Source organism: Sardina pilchardus, chromosome 9 (assembly GCF_963854185.1).
Source record: "Sardina pilchardus chromosome 9, fSarPil1.1, whole genome shotgun sequence".
In the NCBI taxonomy this organism is placed as follows: domain Eukaryota; kingdom Metazoa; phylum Chordata; class Actinopteri; order Clupeiformes; family Clupeidae; genus Sardina; species Sardina pilchardus.
In genome coordinates, this window is record NC_085002.1 from 34,526,079 (window position 1) to 34,545,518 (window position 19,440).

At 37.3% G+C, this 19,440-nt stretch overlaps 1 protein-coding gene across 1 annotated transcript in view; it reads left to right on the forward strand.

Annotated features, from left to right (window-relative positions):
- The window catches only part of dock3 (dedicator of cytokinesis 3), a 597,933-nt gene that overhangs the window by 35,571 nt on the left and 542,922 nt on the right, over positions 1-19,440 (forward strand). Inside the window, exon 5 of the mRNA XM_062544851.1 lies at positions 12,706-12,799. Within this exon, the coding sequence (XP_062400835.1) occupies positions 12,706-12,799 (94 nt within the window). The remainder of the gene's footprint in view (positions 1-12,705; positions 12,800-19,440) is intronic.

Sequence of the window (19,440 nt, forward strand, 5' to 3'; positions counted from 1 at the left end):
GATAGTGCGAAGATAGACAGTTTAAAATTGAATTAGCTAACCTGATTACCAGATTAGCTAACCATGCTAACTATGCTAACGAGGTTGATTGGCTAACTTAGTTGATGATTTCTAGCAGTTATGTTAAAAATGCTAACAATGCTAATTATACTAACAATGCTAACCAGGTTGATTAGCTAACTTAACTGATGATTTCTAGCAGTTATGTTAACTATGCTAACAATGCTAACTATACTAACAATGCTACCCAGGTTGATTAGCTAAGTTAGTTAATCATTTCTAGCAGTTAAGATAAAAATGCTAACTATGCTAACAATGCTAACTATGCTAACCATGCTAACTTGCTAGTGAGGACTTTTATTTTGAAACATTTGTTGCTAGGGTATCCATGATGGCCACTATCAGAAATAAAGAAGTTACTGTAGTATAATCATGTTGGTTGCTATGGAAACTGTCATAAAAGCTTAATTTTGATGGTTGCTATGTTGGTTGCTAGGTATGTGGAGGTTTCATGTAGTTGACTGGAGGCATAGTTGATGATAACTGACAGTTGAAATGGTTGAACAGTTAAATAGTTGAGTATTTTCAATGGTTAAACTAGAAAATGTAATTCCATGGAAGGAATTACAATTGCATGTAAATGCAAAAAGGTTGCTGACTGTGTAAAACATTCCTATTAGGTCTATAGTTAAAAAGACAACTAGGCTACACAGAAGAATAGATAAAAATAACCCAATTACATTTCCACTGAAATTACTTGGAAAGTCACATTTAAAAAGTGATTTATGAAAATGCATCAAAATTGTGGATATAGGCTATTATGGAGAATAACTCTTCATTTATTAGAATGTAAGACTGAAATGAAGTTGGCAACTTCAAACGAGTTGCAAGAGCTGACACTTTAGTAGCCTACAGTGAAACGACTGGTAGGATAGCTTATATAGCCTTCATATCTACACTAATGCAGGTTAAAAGTAGGCCATAGACTTAGACACCATTGGAATACGGAATACAATTTCAAACAACGCCAATCAACTATGATGCAGCAACAGGTATGATATCTAGCAAATGTAACGTTAGCTTACAGTAGGATATTTGTACAGGATGAGCTAGTATGTTCTTCGAAGTGTTTCAGGTGTGTGATTGTCCTAATAGGAATGTACAAGCTGTTAACAAAGGTTTTTAATTTGTGAATGATACCGAAAAACCTAGCCTGGAGCAAGTTTGGTTGTCGTTAGCTAAATACAGTGTTAGTTTTACGTTGACGTTAGGTTAGATTGTCTTTAGCTGTTGATAACGTTACCGAGAGCAAACCGGTTACTGTAACGATATAAACAAATCAAGTTAGGAGTAGCCTAACAGGAGACAAGACGATAACGTCCTGGTTTACAGCAGCTATGGCATGGTAGAATGTTTTCATAGCTGTTAGTATATGAAGGGTCAAAGTAACAATAATTAAATATAAAGTAAATTACAAAGTAAAATGTCATGTAAGTCATATCACCAAGTATCACATTTAAATATATCAACGATTATTAAATGTAATCTAATTTAAAGTTTAAATCAATGTCATTTGAATTTTGAATTACATTAAACTTTAAATCAATTGAATAAGAAGTTGAATTAATTTGAAGTCATACATCACATTTACATTTGCCTGTTGTTCTCATTTTGAATAAGACTTAAAATTTCAGCCTCATGCAATTCCGTGCGCCACCATTTAATTCGAACGCCTTTACTTCAGACTTTGGACTTTGGTACTTCAAGGTTGTACTGTCACCTGTCAATCATGCTATGTCCCCCGCCCCCCGCCCATCCACTGAATCTGAGTCGATTTATCAGGTCTTTAGTAATAGTTTCCCCCACTTCATCACCATCACCAGAGCCTTCGTCCTTCGTCTGACGCTGGGTTTCCACAGAGCCTGTCACCATGCGAGATCTTCTACTGTCTTTGTGCGAAATACGCCTGCTAAAATTTCACCCAGGGGGTGTTGTCCACTTGTCACACACCTAGCGTTTCGGCTCAGTGGTCAACAGGTTAGCTTAGTGGTTAGTGGTTAGCTTAGTGTTTAGTTAACTAGACGGTCCAGTGCTTCAGATTACACTACATTCAGGGGTTTATTTAGCCCAAGTATGTTCAAGTGGCATACACACAAAAATCCGTTTGAATATTTTCATGTTGACAACAATTCATAATCTACAGAAACACCACAGTTCATATCAGCGTGCTATCTAGTCGCCTAGCTTGCTATGTGTTTTCAATTGGTTATAATGGGTCAACAAGCTAACAAGCTAACAAGCTAATCTTCAATGATAATGTGTCCTGAACACATTTGTTTAGCATATAAACAATAAACCGTATCAAAATAAGCCATTAAAAGTGGTCAAGAAACCTTTATTCACATTTAAGATTTCCAGTTACGACCCCCGGAGCCACCGCCATTGATTTGTTTTTTTTGTTACTCCCACCTCTGTGTACAGTGTACAACGTAGTGATAATTTAGAGTGAGTGAGTCTTACAAAAGACCTGATAAATCAACTCAGATTCAGTGGATGGGCGGGGGGCGGGGGACATAGCATGATTGACAGGTAACAGTACAACCTTGAAGTACCAAAGTCCAAAGTTTGAAGTAAAGGCGTTCGAATTAAATGGTGGCGCACGGAATTGCATGAGGCTGAAATGTTAAGTCTCATTCAAAATGAGAACAACAGGGAAATGTAAATGTGATGTATGACTTCAAATTAATTCAACTTCTTATTCAATTGATTTAAAGTTTAATGTAATTCAAAATTCAAATGACATTGATTTAAACTTTAAATTAGATTACATTTAATAATCGTTGATAGATTTAAATTTGATACTTGGTGATATGACTTACATGACATTTTACTTTGTAATTTACTTTATATTTAATTATTGTTACTTCGACCCTTCATATTAGTAGGCTACTCAGCACGCAGCTACAGTTTAATGAGTAGACAAAACATTCAGGTTGCAGCGGTGGCATGGCTTTAGTTTGGATCAAAGATCCTTGATTACTGACAGCTGAGCACTGACGTAACAATTAGTCTTTGCCGCCAAAGGATCTCAATGTAAACTCTATGGGAATTTTAAACTCTTTTATCGTAAATATCTCAAAAAGTATGAAGTTCACAAATGTCAAAAATACAATCGTCAAATCTCCGTTACAAGATCTTTGTAGGAGTGCTTGAATGACGTCAAACAGTTAAGTGGTTTTAGCGTTATAAATCGTTTTGTCGTGTAAAAATTGTTTTGTCGTTATAAATCGTCATGCAATGTAATGATTTAATAGTGTATTATTGCAGTGAGGACTTTTATTTTGAAACCGTTGTGAACAGAGGAAGTAGTGAAACAGGATCTGTAGTCTTAATGAGATTGTATGCTTAAAGCCTGAGAGAGAGAGAGAGAGCTGCTGCAGGTGGCCCTGGCCACCTGGCATAAGATTCTAATTGCCCTATTATGATGTCATAATCGCAATGTTAAGTCTATGGGTAAATTTCAATAGTTTTTCATTTATAGTTTAAAAAGTATAAAAGTTACAAAGTTGAAAAATACATAGCACGGGTGTCCTAAGCAAGACCTACGTTACAAAGTTTGAATGAAGTTTCTATGTCAAACGGTTGAAGCTGCATTAAGGCGAGACACGGCAGGTGAAAACACTGTTTTTGTGACCTCCGGTCAATTTCGAGATTTTGTGCTAGTTTGCTACCTTAACATGTATTCTACCACCCTACTACAACAACAAAGTCCGATTTGCACTTTTAGGTGTTTATTTCACGAACTTTTGTCTGCTCGCGCCTATGGATTTCTCCTAATTTCGCCAAAAGTTCCCACTCTAAAGTGTCATTTACTCCCTCGACCGTGATCCAAATCATATCGTGTGTGACACCGTTTGAAAGCCCTGTTTCGGCTGAATGACGCTATGCAATCCAAATATGGACATTTCCGTTGTATTAGCAACCAATCGCGAAAGTTCAAAGGCGAGTCTAGGCTTAGAACGTATCCCATTGGCTGTGTTTCAAGGCTGTTTTCTCAAAACGAGTTTCTTCTCCCACTCCGAGAACATAATCTCCCCTTCTGAAGCACTTACATGCGCCAAACTTTCCAGTCTTATGCCAAACTATATTTACAAGACTTTTACAGAAGGGTTTGTTGAAATATTATTCCTAACCTGATATATATGACATTTTATGCTTAAAAACATGGCAAAAAACGATTTTTCAAGGCTATTGACACTATATGCTGATTTACAAGACAACAGAAGTAGATATCCATAAATCCCTCTGTAATTTTTCTCCCATCTAATATATTAAGGCGAGACACTACAGGTGAATAGGGTAATTTTTTTAACTAGCAGATATCACTATGAAACTTCCCCAGTGGATTACTTACATCAACATAAGAACAAAATGTGAGTAAACATCTGTGAAAGTTTCAATTTGATATCTATAGTTTAAAATTTTACCCATTTCACCAGTAGTAAATCCCAATGGCAAAATGCATTGGAAATTGCTACCTTTGACATTGAAAAAAAGTATGTTTCACTAAATATAAATGGGTAGATTTTTTATATGTTAATTAGATATACCTAGGGATCACAAAAAACTTGGAATGATTACTATTGCAATTAGTTATGGGTCAAACGCTAGATTGACTGGCCTATTATGGATATCTACTTCTGTTGTCTTGTAAATCAGCATATAGTGTCAATAGCCTTGAAAAATCGCCATGTTTTTAAGCATAATATGTCATATATATCAGGTTAGGAGTACTATTTCAACAAACCCCTCTGTAAAAGTCTTGTAAATATAGTTTGGCATAAGACTGGAAAGTTTGTCGCATGTAAGTGCTTCAGAAGTGGAGATTATGTTCTCAGAGTGGGAGAAGAAACTTGTTTTGAGAAAACAGCCTTGAAACACAGCCAATGGGATACGTTCTAAGCCTAGACTCGCCTTTGAACTTTCGCGATTGGTTGCTAATACAAAGGAAATGTCCATATTTGGATTGCATAGCGTCATTCAGGAGAAAAAGGGCTTTCCAACGGTATCACACATGATATGATTTGGATCATGGTCGCGGTAGTACATGACACTTTAGAATGGGAACTTTTGGTAAAATTAGGAGAAATATATAGGCGCGAGTAGACAACATGTCATGAAATAAACACCTAAATGTGCAAATCGGACTTTATTGTTGTAGTAGGGTGGTAGAATACATGCTAAGGTAGCAAACTAGCACAAAATATTGAAATTGACCGGAGGTCACAAAAACGATGTTTTCACCTACCGTGTCTCGCACAATGAAAAAACAATTTTGAACCTGGCTTTATCCAAAACTCAGATTATGCATTTTGAAATATATGCAAATTAGCGCATATTTAATGAGACAATGCCTAATTTGCATATTTAAACATTAAATTACAAAAAAACTTGTAATACATTTTTTTCTTATGTTGATGTCAGTAATCAACTGGGGAAGTTTCATAGTGATATCTGTTAGTTAAAAAAATACCCTATTCACCTGTAGTGTCTCGCCTTAAATACGTTAGAAGAAGAAGAAGAAGAAGAAGAAGCCTAGGAAGAACAGTGCAGTGCATTTTCATGCACTGTAACTAGAGAATGTAATTCCAGGGAAATTACGAGTGCATGAAAATGCCAATGCTGTGGAGTAACAATTTGTTAAATACTGTATTGTTTCAAATATGATCAAAACAAAAAGATAGAGGTGAGAGAGAGAAAAAACTTGGCAGGAGTCATAGTTGTAATTTTGTAATTTTGAATGGCTAAAGAGTTAAATAGTTGCATAGTTTAAATAGTTAAATGATTAATTTAGGAATTTTGGTACTGATGACTTTTATTTTGAAACAGTTGTTGGAAGAGGAAACAGGTTGTGGGAGTCATAGTTGATGACAACTGGCAAGTAAAATGGCTGAACAGTTAAATAGTTGAGTAGTTTAAATGGCTATATTATTCAATAGCAAATTATTGTAGTGAGGACTTTTATTTTGAAACAGTTGTGGGCAGAGGAAACAGTTGGCAGGAGTCATATTTTGTCAACTTGCCGTTAAAATGCCTGAAGATTTGATTAGTTGAGTAGTTTAAATGGTTAAATTATTTGATAAGGAATGATGGTACTGAGGACTTTTATTTTGAAACAGTTGTGGGCAGAGGAAACAGTTGGCAGGAGTCAACGTTGATGACAACTGACAGTTGGAATGGCTTTACAGTTCATTAGTTGAGTAGTTAAAATTGATAAATTAATAAATAGGAAATTATGGTACTGAGGACTTTTATTTTGAAACCATTGGGGGCAGAGGAAACAGTTGGCAGGAGTCATAGTTGATGACAACTGGCAAGTAAAATGGCTGAACTGTTAAATAGTTGAGTAGTTTAAATGGTTGTATTATTCAATAGGGAATTATGGTACTGAGGACTTTTATTTTGAAACAATTGTGGGCAGAGGAAACAGTTGGCAGGAGTCAAAGTTGATGACAACTGACAGTTGAAATGGTTGAGCAGTTAATTACTTGAGTAGTTTAAATGGTTAAATTATATAATAGGAAGTTATTATAGTGAGGACTTTTATTTTGAAACATTTGTTGGCAGAGTAAACAGCTGGTGGGAGTCATAGTTGATGACAACTGGCAGTTAACATGGCTGAACAGTTAATTAATTGAGTAGTTTAAATGTGTAATTATTTAATAGTGATTAATTGTAGCGAGAACTTTTGGTAACACTTTATATTAGCACACACATATTCACCAGTAATTAGCTGCTTACTAACATGTATATTAGTAGCATACTAGCCATTTGTTAGTCATTATAAGTCACTAATTAATATCTTATTCAGCAAGACCTTATTCTACCCTTACTAGACCCTTAATTAAGAATTTCCCCTATGTAAGCTCCTAATTACCCCTTATTCATAGTTATGAAATAAGTTGTTGCATATGAATTATGACTTAAATATACATGGCTCAGTATGGGGCTTGTAAGGTGGTAGTACAACAAGAACAGTTATTCACCCCTAATAATACTTATCAAAGACGGTCTATTCAAACTGAACTAGACACTAAACCACATGTGCTAATAGTGTACAAACAACTAATAATTAAGTCTTTGTAATGCCAAATATGTTCCCTATTCTAAAGTTGGATCTTTGTTCACTATTAATTCACAAATAATTTGGCACTATTAACCCCCATGTATGTATACTGCCTCATACTAAAGGAGAAATCTGGTGTGATTCAATCCTTAGCTCTGCTGTTTGAGGTCAGTAGGGAAGAATAAGATGCTGTCCGTAAGGAAAAGAACAGAGAATTTGATACAACATACAGTAGACCAAATAGCAAACCCACAACTTATTCACACCGGAAGTCTTATTTATGTGACCCTTCACACTTAAAAAAATAGTTTTGAGTTTGAGACTTTTGAGTACTCAGGAGCCAAGAAAGTTAGCATACAAATATATCCAGGTTCGCCTTTCTCGCTATCTCGTATTCATTATATATTTTGTATTTGTGCTAACTTAGCTGTCTGCTTCTTGTGTAGCCTACTATGTGCTGTAATACAGTTAATAAGTGTGAATAGGAGGCAACTTTAGTTTAGGGAACACATGGGGGTTAATAAGTGCCAAATGAATTGTGAATTAAATGTGAACAAAGACACAACTTTAGAACAGGGAACATATTTGGCATTACAAAGACTTAATTATTAGTTATTTGTACACTATTAGCACTGGTGGTTTAGTGTCTAGTTTCATTTGAATAGACCATCTTTGATAAGTACTATTCGGTGTGAATAACTGTTCTTGTGGTACTACCACCTTACAAGCCCCATACTGAGCCATGCATATTTAGGTCATAATTCATATGCAGCAACTTATTTAATAACTATGAATAAGGGGTAATTAGGAGCTTACATAGGGGAAATTCTTAATTAAGGGTCTAGTAAGGGTAGAATAAGGTCTTGCAGAATAAGGTATTAATTAGTGACTTATAATGACTAACACATGGCTAGTATGCTACTAATATACATGTTAGTAAGCAGCTAATTACTGGTGAATATGTGTGTGCTAATATAAAGTGTTACCGAACTTTTTATTTTGAAACAGTTTTATGTGGAGGAAAAAGTTGGTGGGAGTCATAATTGATAAAAACAGTTGGAATTTGGAATAGCCAAACAGTTTAACAGTTAAGTAGTTTAAATAGTTGAATTAACTAATAGTAAATTATCTTAGTTCAGACTTTTATTTTGAAACAGTTTCGGACAGGAAACAGTTGGAGGGAGTGATAGTTGATGACAACTGACAGTTAGAATGGCCAAACAATTAAATAGTTGAACAGTTACATAGTTGAGTAGTTTAAATGGTTAAATGTTTTAATAGTGAATTATTGCAGTGAGGACTTTTATTTTGAAACAGTTTTGAGCACAGGAAAGAGTTGAACAGGATATGTAGTCTTCAGAGAGAGATTGTATGCTTAACCCTTTCATGCACGCATTATGAAAAAAAGTGTCTAGATTTTTTTAGTATTGATTTTATTACTCTATATGAGCCCAATATTGAAAATCAGTTGGAATTTTTTAAAAATATGCTTTTATATAGAAGTTATGTTATTGTCCACGTATGTGGACAGTGCGCAACAAAGGGGTAAAAAATAATAAAATGTAATGACAGAAAATGTGGAAACTATGGCCCTCTACTTCCTCCATACTACCCACCCAGCCCTCTACTACCCCCATACTACCCACCCACCTCTCTACTACCTCCATACTACCCGCCCAACCCCTCTACTACCCCTATTATTGCTCACCGACCCTCACCCACCCCTCTACTACCCCCATATTACACACCTCTACTACCACCACTACCCAACCACCCCTCTACTACATCCCTACTACCCACCCCTCTACTACTAAGCCACCCACCCCTCTAGTACTCTCATACCCACCCCTCTACTACCCACCCACCCCTCTACTACCCCCATATTACCATACCACCTTGGCATTACCACATGTAATTAGGTCATTATTTATAAATATGTTTACCAAATGTTTGTTTCTTTGTAATTTAAAGCAATTAAAATCATATTTGAAAAAAAAAAAAAAAAAAAAAAGTCCTAGTTACAAAATCTAATTTTTGGCCATTTAACCCCTCTGTTGCGCAACGTCCACATACGTGGACAGTTGCTTTTTAGGGTCTACAAACTCCATTTTACATCCGATTTAATTTCTGAAAACATAGAGTTGTTCAACACACTCTCCTGTACAGCATAATATATTTTTTTACATGATTTTGCCTTCTTGAGTACTAGTTTTTTACAGATATGCCTGGAGAATTCAGCATATGGCCATTACTGTCACTCATGTTGAATTGATGATGTCATCAAGCAGTCAATATTCCAAATACAAGATGATACATATTGTTAATATATTGCCAAGGACCTACTAAAACTGCCCTGAAGTGGATTGGTGTATATCAACATGATAAATAAGTAGAAAACAGAGTTAAAGTTACTGTCCACGCATGTGGACGTTGCGCATGAAAGGGTTAAAGCCTGAGAAATGACAGTTGGAGCAGGTGGCCAGAACACCTGGAACAAGACTCGAGTGCTAGCTTGCTAACAAACAAACAATGATAGCAACTTAATGCAGTTTGTACTAGAAACGACTGTGAGAAAAAGGCAAACCTAAATAGTGCAACAACTAGTAGGCCAGGTCTATGTCTATCCGGTTGGACTTGAAACGCTGGGTGAAGATCGGTGTTGTGTAGGCTGCACTGTGAAGATGTTGTGTAAGCCCTGTTGGCTGCAGCCGACCACGTTAGCCTGGAGCAAGTTATGTTTGTCGTTAGCTTAATACAGTGCTTACTTTGACGTTAGATTGTCTTAGCTGTTGATAACGTTACCTAGAGCAAACTGGTTACTGTAACGATGTTAACAAATCAAGTAGGCTTGAGTAGCCTACAGGAGGAGACAAGACGATAACGTCCAGGTTTAGCCTACTGCAGCTCTGTGGCATGGTAGAATGTTTGTAAACACAGCTGTTACAACTTAATGAGTAGCCTGGTTTAGCGCAGCAAAGATCCTTGATTACTGACAGCTGAGCACTGACGTAACAATTAATCTTTGCCGCTAAAGGGTCTCAATGTAAACTCTATGGGAATTTTAAACTATTTTATCGTAAATATCTCAAAAAGTATGAAGTTCACTAATGTGAAAAATACAATCGTCAAATCTCCGTTACAAGACCTTTGTATGAGTGTTTGAATGACATCAAACGGTTAAGTGGTTTTAGCGTTATAAACCGTGGATTTTGGTCGGAAGAAGAATAATAACATTAAGAAGAATAGGGATGGCCCCAGCCGTGGCGCGACTGGCTGGGGCACCTGCACCGCACGCCGGCGACCCGGGTTCGATTCCCGCCCCGTGGTCCTTTCCGGATCCCACCCCTACTCTTTCTCCTGCTCGTTTCCTGTCATACTCTCTACTGTCCTGTCCAATTAAAGGCATAAAAAGCCCAAAAAAATAATCTTTAAAAAAAAAAGAAAAAAAAAAAGAAGAATAGGGATAACAGTACATTGCATTCACATGCAATGTAATTACCATTGCATGTAAATGCAAAAAGGTTGCTGACTGTGTAAAACATTGTATCAGGCCTATAGGTAAAAAGACAACTACTCTACACAGAAGAATAGATAAATAACAATAACCCAATTACAATTCCACTGAAATTACTTGGAAAGTCACATTTAAAAAGTGATTTATGAAAATGCATCAAAATTGTGGATATAGGCTATTTTGGAAAATAACTCTTTAAAAGACTGAAATGAAGTTGCCTACTTAAAACGAGTTGCAAGAGCCGACACTTTAGTAGCTTACAGTGACGACTGGTAGGATAGCTTACATAGCCTTCATATACACTAATGCAGGTTAAAAGTAGGCCATAGGCTATAGATTTAGACACCATTGGAACACGGAATACAATCTCAAACAACGCCAATCAATTAACGATGATGCAGCAACAGGTAGGATATCTAGCAAATGCAACGTTAGCTTTCAGTAGGATATTTTATGTAGGCTACACATATTAGCCTACAGGATGAGCTAGTATATTCTTCGAAGTGTTTCCAGGTGTGTGATTGTCCTGCTGACATGCTGTATACCATATACTGCTATGGGATTGGCCATCTGTCTTGTGTTTGTGACCATTGGTTAACAGGTTGGTGGTTAGCCTGCTTCTTTAAGTTAATTTTGGACAGGGGCTTCTTAATGTGTGTTTGCCTTGGATTTTGGCACAAGGGATTTTAACATCTGATCCTGTGTATTAATGTAATACAATACGCTGTTAACAAAGGTTTTTAATTTGTGAATGATGCCGAAAGCTTTAAATGATTGCCTGGCTGGCAAGTCCTATAGCTGAAACGACTAGCTTGCTAACAAACAAACGTGAAAATGATAGCAATGCAGTTTGTACTAGAAACGACTGTAAGAAGGCTTGAACCTAAATGGTGCAACTAGTTGCTTGTAACTTGCTAGTAACTTGCTTGTCGTTAGCTAAAGGGTCTCAACGTTAACTCTATGGGAATTTTAAAATCTTTTATCGTAAATATCTCTACAAGTATAAAGTTCACAAATGTGAAAAATACATTGGACAAATCTCCTTTACAAGACCTTTGTAGAAGTGTTTGAATGACGTCAAACGGTTAAGTGGTTTTAGCGTTATAAAACGTGGATTTTGGTCGAAAGAAGAATAATAACTATAAGAAGAATAGGGATAACAGTATTGCATTCACATGCAATGTAATAAGAGGAAACAGAAGGACAGTAGAGTGCATTTCCATGCACTCTAATAAGAAGATATCGGATAACAGTAGAGTGCATTTGCATGCACTCTAATAAGAAGATATTGGATAACAGTAGAGTGCATTTTCATGCACTCTAATAAGAAGAAGAAAAAGAAGAAGAAGCCTAGGAAGAACAGTACAGTGGATTTTCATGCACTGTAATAACTACACACAATGCTCATTGAGCTCAATGCAAATCAAACAGGCTAATAGGCCTACTGGAAAAAGCACCATGCCAATCTGTAGCTAAGATGTGGGTATGTGATGATGTGGGGCTATGTTAATTTCAACGGCCAAGGGAACTTTATCAGGATGCGTATAGCCTGGATCCATGAAATAGCTGGCCTTTAAAAATAAAAATCTGCATGCCCCTATGTTAACCCTATGAGTTAAATTCCCATAGGGTTACATAGGGGGTCAAATACTTCCTTCCCCCCAGCATTTAAGGAAGAACATTTATTTATTCACGAGACATTCTTCAATCACAAAGAAAATTGGTGTCCTTAGCGGTTTGACTCTTTTTTTTTTTTAATTAAAGCATTAAGATCAATTGTGAAATTATGATTTTATATTCCTCTTTTTAGGCAACTTAAGCATGGTATCAAATACATGTTCTCCCCACTGTATGTTGTCTAAAGTTTGTCCTTCTTGCTGCTAAATTATTATATTCTGTTTTTATTCACATTTCACATTTAACTTTTTCTAATTTGGGGTTGTACTAAAGTTTACAGAAACATTAAATAAATATACATTGCTTAAACAATCATCTAAGCCAAACAGTCTCTTCTATATGACTCTTCTTTCTTACTCTTTCTTTCTCTCTTCTGTTGGTTGTATAGGCAGTATGAGACAGTGGTACCCCTGGAGGACCCTGTTGTGGCAGAGGTGACATCCACATTACAGGATTGGGCAGTTTTGTGGAAGCAGTTGTATGTGGTGAGCTTATCTTTATCACACTCTTTTGCTGTGTTATAAAAACAATAGCAATCTACCTATGACATTGAAATACTGTACATTGCAAACTGTCATGGTCCCTGTTTATTGTAATGTAATGACAAAATGATCACTGTAAAAACGACAACTCAAAATTGTTCACCCCACTAAGATTTTTGCATTCACTGACGATAAACATTTTTGGAACTTGAACTGTCTTTTGAAAGCCACTTCAACTCACTGTCAGAAGTTTCTCATGAAATGTTGATCTTATTTGACAAATTGAGTTGACTTTATTCTGAAGTTGTAGTTGACACCCAATTAGAGTGAGGTCAACTAATCTGCGCATGCTCATTTGGAATTTGTCATGGCAACCGGCTGCAACGGGGTTTCCAATGATTTTCCCAGGAAAGTTTGAAAGTGTGCGTCCGCCATTTTCATACGCATCCAGCCGTAACTTTTGCCGGACGGGTTAGAAAGAAAAACCTTTCCTTCTAACGGGTAAGTTAATCATATGAATATCTAAATGCATTTTGTATTTGTATTAGATTTCATAGCGGGAGACGAAATCGATAAATCATAACCAGACGAGGTGTTTATGGCAATACAAAATGCCCCCACAAGCTAGCTTTTGGTTTTAGCTAATCGGTTAGAAGCTAGCTTATTTTGAAGAGCTAAAATCAATATAATTATTGTCCACATATTCACTGAAACATTTGTGTTGCCGTTATGTGTTTTACTCTCGATGAACGATGTAATTTCTCTATGTACGTGTGCTTTGCTCATTGACGAAACCGAAGCACCCGGCGGTGTTTAGTTTAGCTACATTGCTACTGGTGACCATGCGTCGCAACCAAGGTAGTTTAGGGTAGAACTAACGTGCTAAAACTATGATGTAAAACTTAAGTTTGATATGGCAGTTAACTAGATAGACATATAGCTCATAGCATTTTGTGTATTGTAGCCCTGAAGCTCAACAGTATTAACGTGAACGACTGCGACGTGTGTCACTTTGTTAATTTTTTTCTCCTTGTATTTTTGTCCTAGGTTTTTTATGAAGTGTTGCTTCTGTAGCTTTGCCAGCGCCAGTCAAGAGTGTCTGCTCAGGCACCATCGGCTCAGGCACGGAAGAGGAGCTTACTGGCCTTGCGTTTACAGTGACTGTATGTACTTTTAAAACTCCTGGCGCCTTAAAGTCACATTTGACCAGATCACATTGTAGGACAGCCACAATTCAAGAGAAATTCAATTTTTTTTGTGATTTATGTGAATTCTGGGAAATCTGCACACAGCAGTCTTTCTTCACTCATCTTGGACACCATTTAAAAAAACATGAGACTGTTCGTTGTCCCTTCTTGATATGTATTTTTAAGGTGAGACACCCCAGGTGAATAGGGGAAAATTTTAAGCTTAAAGATATCTTCATGAAACTTTACCAGTTGAATACTCGCATAAATAGGAGAAAAAAATGTATTGCAAGTTTTCTTTAATTTAATGTTTAAATATGCTAATTAGGCTATGTCTCATTAAATATGCACTAATTTGCATATATTTTGATGTGAAGGATCTGACCATTGGAAAAAGCCAGGTTGAAAATTATTTTTTGTTGTGTTAATATATCAAATAAAAAAACATTTACAGAGGGGATTATGAATATCTTCTTTTGTTTTCCAGTAAATCAGAAAATACTGCCAATTGGCTTAAAAAGTGGATTTTCGCCCTATTGTTAGGCATAAAAAGTCATGTAAATCATGCCAAGAATGCTATATCAACAAATCCCTCTGTAAATATCTTCCAAATATAGTTAGGAATAAGACTGGAAAGTTTGGTGTATGTAGGTGCTGCAGAAGTGGAGATCCTTTGCATGGCGTGTGGGGAAAAACTCGTTTTGAGAAAACAGCCTTGAAACACAGCCAATGAAATGCGTTCTCAGCTTAGACTCGTCTTTGAACTTTCGCGATTGGTCGCTAATACAAAGGAAATGCCCATATTTGGATAGCATAGCGTCTTGTAGGAGAAACAGGGCTTTCCAACGGTGTCACACACAATATGATTTGGATCACGGTCACGGTAGTACATGACACTTTAGAATGGGAACTTTTGGTAAAATTAGGAGAAATATATAGGCGCGAGTAGACAAAATGTCATGAAATAAACACTTAAATGTGCAAATCGGACTTTGTTGTTGTAGTAGAGTGGTAGAATACATGCTAAGGTAGCAAACTAGCACAAAATCTCAATTGACTGATGCTAAAAAATCCGATGTTTTCACCTGCCGTGTCTCGCCTTAAAACAAACAATCCAAAGACTTTTACCTCACACAAAAGTAGGAAACACAAGCATAGTGATATCAGAACCTGTTTAAGAGCAGACTTAGAAAATGAGCCTGTGTCCATTGAGACAGATGCCTCTGACCAACCAGTAGGTGTCTGTAGTGAGGAAGATACACTTCCAAGTAGTTCTGGAAATTCAGATGTGCAGGAAAAGGAGGAGTATGTAGATGCTGAGACTCTTGAACACAGGACTGCTGGGTTTTTTCTACGTATGCAAACTCAATTACATGTTAGTAGACAAGCTGTACAGAAAATAGTTGAGGGGTTTAATGACATTTTACATCTTTCAAAATCTCACTGTCAACAAAGCATCAAAGCAGTGCTTGCAGAACACAGCATTGAATTAGATTATGGTGTTCTCCATAAGATTAATGATGCTTTCTTGGAAAAGTATCCATTAATTGTAAGCACTGAAGGGAAGGGTGCATTGGCCACTGATCACAGGAGAATTTTTTTTTTTCTTAAAGAGAAGTTCCCTTTGATTCTGGCTACTGAGTATACATATAAAATAACCCATAAACAAACATTTGTTTATGTTTCAATCATCCAGGTTCTTGAGACTTTGTTGAGACAGCCAGATTTTGTGGAGAAGTTGGTGTTTAGTCAGGGGGACAACCCAGGTCAATTTTGCTCTTTTCGAGATGGACAGTACTACCAAGGCAATGGTTTGCTGGGTGCGCAAGATGCAAGTATCTCTATAGGCCTTTACATAGATGACCTGGAACTATATAATCCTTTGGGGTCTTCAAAAAAAATCCATAAAATTACTGCGGTCTATTGGATTTTGTTGAATATACCAAGCAAGTTTCGCTCTACTCTCCCGCTAATTCAACTGGCTTGTCTTGGAAAAACTGTCGATGTCAGACAATTTGGGTATGATGCCTTCCTTTATCCTTTGATTAAGGATCTTGGATTTCTTGAAAAGATAGGAGTGTATATTGAGGCTCTAGATACGTCTGTGAAGGGTACAGTGTTCTGTGTCTGTGCTGATAACCTTGGCGCACATAGCCTAGCAGGTTTTCAAGAAGCTTTCAATGTCGAAAAATTCTGCAGATTTTGTTGCATCAGTCGAGACCAAATTGGAACTTGTGAGCCAAGGAACTTTCCACTAAGAACTGTGACACAACATGATTCTTTTGTGGAACAACTCAAGTTGAGCGATAAGCCTAAGCCATGTGTTAATGGGGTTAAATCATCCTGTGCTTTAAGTAAGTTGTCTTTCTTCCACCCAGTTACTGGATTTCCCCCTGATCTTTTGCATGATCTGTTTGAAGGTGTTGTCACACATGAGTTATCTTTGTGTTTGAAGGAATTGATTAGAAAAGGTTTCATTATGGTTTCCATACAAATTCTCTGATTTGGTCAACAAGCCACAGCCAATTACAAAGTCAAGCCTAGCATCTGGAAAGGTAAACGGTAATGGACATGAAAACTGGGCACTTTTACGTTTGCTACCTCTCTTAATCGGAAACTGTATACCTGAACAAGAGCAGTCATGGGAAATTCTAATGGACCTTAAAGAGATTGTGGAGATGACGGTGTCTACTACATTATCAGAGGGAACTTTTCCTGAATTTAATTTGAAGCCAAAGCATCACTTAATTTATCACTATGTCCATCTCACACGGTGATTTGGGCCATTAGTGGATCTGTGGACGTTCAGATTTGAGTCAAAGCATAGTTTTTTCAAGCAGGCAATCAGTGACTCTCACTATTTTAAGAATGTACTACTCACCCTTTCCACTAAGCATCAACAGCTCATGGCATATCGTCTTGACACACAGCAATTGTTCAAACCAAAATTGCATGTTGGTAGTGTAGATACAGTGAAAATATCATCTTTAGATGAAAAGCTCAGGACAGCACTGGAAAAGAAGTACCCAAATGAAGATGAAGTGTCTCTTGCCAAAGAAGTACATTTGTATGGGACCCGGTATGTGAGGGACATGATCGTGTCTGCGGGTGAATGCAGTGGACTGCCAGAATTCTTTAGAATACTACACATATTGGTGGACAAGTGGTGGAAAGTGTATTTTGTCACCTCAAGGTTGTCATCTTGGTACCTGGAACATTATCGGTCTTACCAACTCATTGATAACTGTCACTCAGATATAGAGATTCTGGATCCAGAGACATTGAACGACTACCACCCATTAGCTGCATACCAAGTTGCTAGCACTTTGATGGTGACCCCAAGGGTTTGACTACTGCAGTAAATTGAAATGGTAAGCACCTTTCTGTTTGTATGTTGTCATAATTTTGTTCTGTGTTTATAACTTGATTTCATGTGTTAAAGATTTCAAGGTTTTCATGAAATAACCAAACCAGGATATTTTAAATAGCTTGACAGAACTGAAGCAACAAAAATGGTTTTCCTCAAATGAAACACAAAATATCACCAAAATACTGTGGAAAGTGAAATATCCTGGTTTGGTTATTTTATCAAAAACCTTCAAAGATTTGCTTAAACAACGGTTTTATAGTCTTTTATTTTTACATAGTTTTTATGTATTTTATATTTATAGTTTTACAGTTTTTATATGGCTTTTATGTTTTTAATATGGCATCAGTTTGAGGTGTCATGTAAAATATATGTTCTTCTTTTGTCCTCACAGGCTTTGTTGCTTCTGGTCCACATAAATCCCAAACTTGTCCGTAAGATTCGGCTGACCAAAGCTCCTGAAACATTAGAGGAATTGTACAATGAACTGCGTCAAAGACTTGAACTTGTGGGTGAATTCTGTATACAGTATGAAGACTCGGACTTTGGCCAGGCAATTTGCAACCTGATTGACATAGCAGAGTTACCTTCAGAAAAGGCTGTCTTGCATATTCTGTGGAGCAATGAGGACACCACCACGCCATCACCACCACCTCCAACACCAACTCGGTCATCCTCCATCTCTTCCCTTGACACAGCCAGCATGGGATCTCCAGACTCAATCCACAGCTTATCTTCAGTTGTGCGGACATATAGGAGGAACGTTTCACAGTGGCCCACTCCATTCCCAGTACCAGAATTCTCATATGATGTTGATCTGATACTCCGCAGGGGGAATGCCACGTTTGAAGTATGATTCTGGACAAGTTGGCACAAGAAATATTTAATGTGAAAGCCTACCCTGATAAACATGAGTTTGAGTCTGTTGCTGCTGAACTTGTCAACAAATATCCCTGCCTCAAAGAGCCTGGTAGTGGTACTGGATATGCGGGATGGACAACCAGCATCAGGTACAAGATGGGGAACTACAGATCAAAACTACGTCAAGCTGGATGTAATGAGATTGGTGTCAACAGGAAATCAAGAAGGGAGGAGGGGTGTGATCATGGTAGGCGAAGAAGAGATGATGATGGAGATGGTGGTCCGGAGGGAAGGTTTTCCTTGAAAAAGCCAAAACGAGGTGAGGTCAACCATGTACCCGATCATCCTGAAAGCTACACTGAGGAAGACTTCGAAGACCTGAGGTCTTCCCTGGTTGAAGCCATGAGGAAGAAAAACAAGGACATGGAGTTCATCAGACAGAAGATGGACATCACATTCTCCCATAGGAGAATGGAGATTGTGGAGATGGAGCCCATGGTCTCAGAGGTTCTGGAGAGGTGGCCCAGTTTATTTCTTGAAGAACAGGTTAGGCATCTTTTTTCTTTTCTTGAACCTGGTGTATTTACATTTACATTTGTGTTATGGCTTTTCATAATAGTGTATGAAGGTTCATTTGTATGGCTGAGAGTTTGCAGTCTTAATTCTAATAATGAAATCACACAATCAGCTTGTTGTATTTGTATTGCATTGCTTTAATTCAGATTTGTCAAGAGTTCACTCGTGTGACCACCAAGGACCTGATGGGAACATTTAAGGCTGCCCTTGAGATGTTCACCCCTCGTCTGCTGAAATTGTATCGTGCCAGGAAGGGCGCCTTGAGTCAAGAGATGGAAATCCTTTTGGAAAGGCTTGACAATCAGGTTTGTTATATTGCCTTTTCTTCAGTTTGGCCACTAACATTTAAACCATTAATGAAGAAGGAACTACCAAGCAACACTCTGCACTTTTACTAACAGAGTACAAACTAACAGAGTCTGCAATTATTTTATCTGCCTACTTGCACAATTGTAGAGATGGTAGTACAAATGGAACAAGCACAAGTGCACATGCGCAAGTATGTTTCACAGAGCTAAACAAAAAATATTTGTTTGACTTTATATTCTTCCAAAACAGACATCATAAGTCATCGCAGAGAGGCAGCTGTGGAAGGCCTTCCCATATTTCTGCGGGAGAATGCTGAGAAACTTTTCTCTAGATGCCTGGTG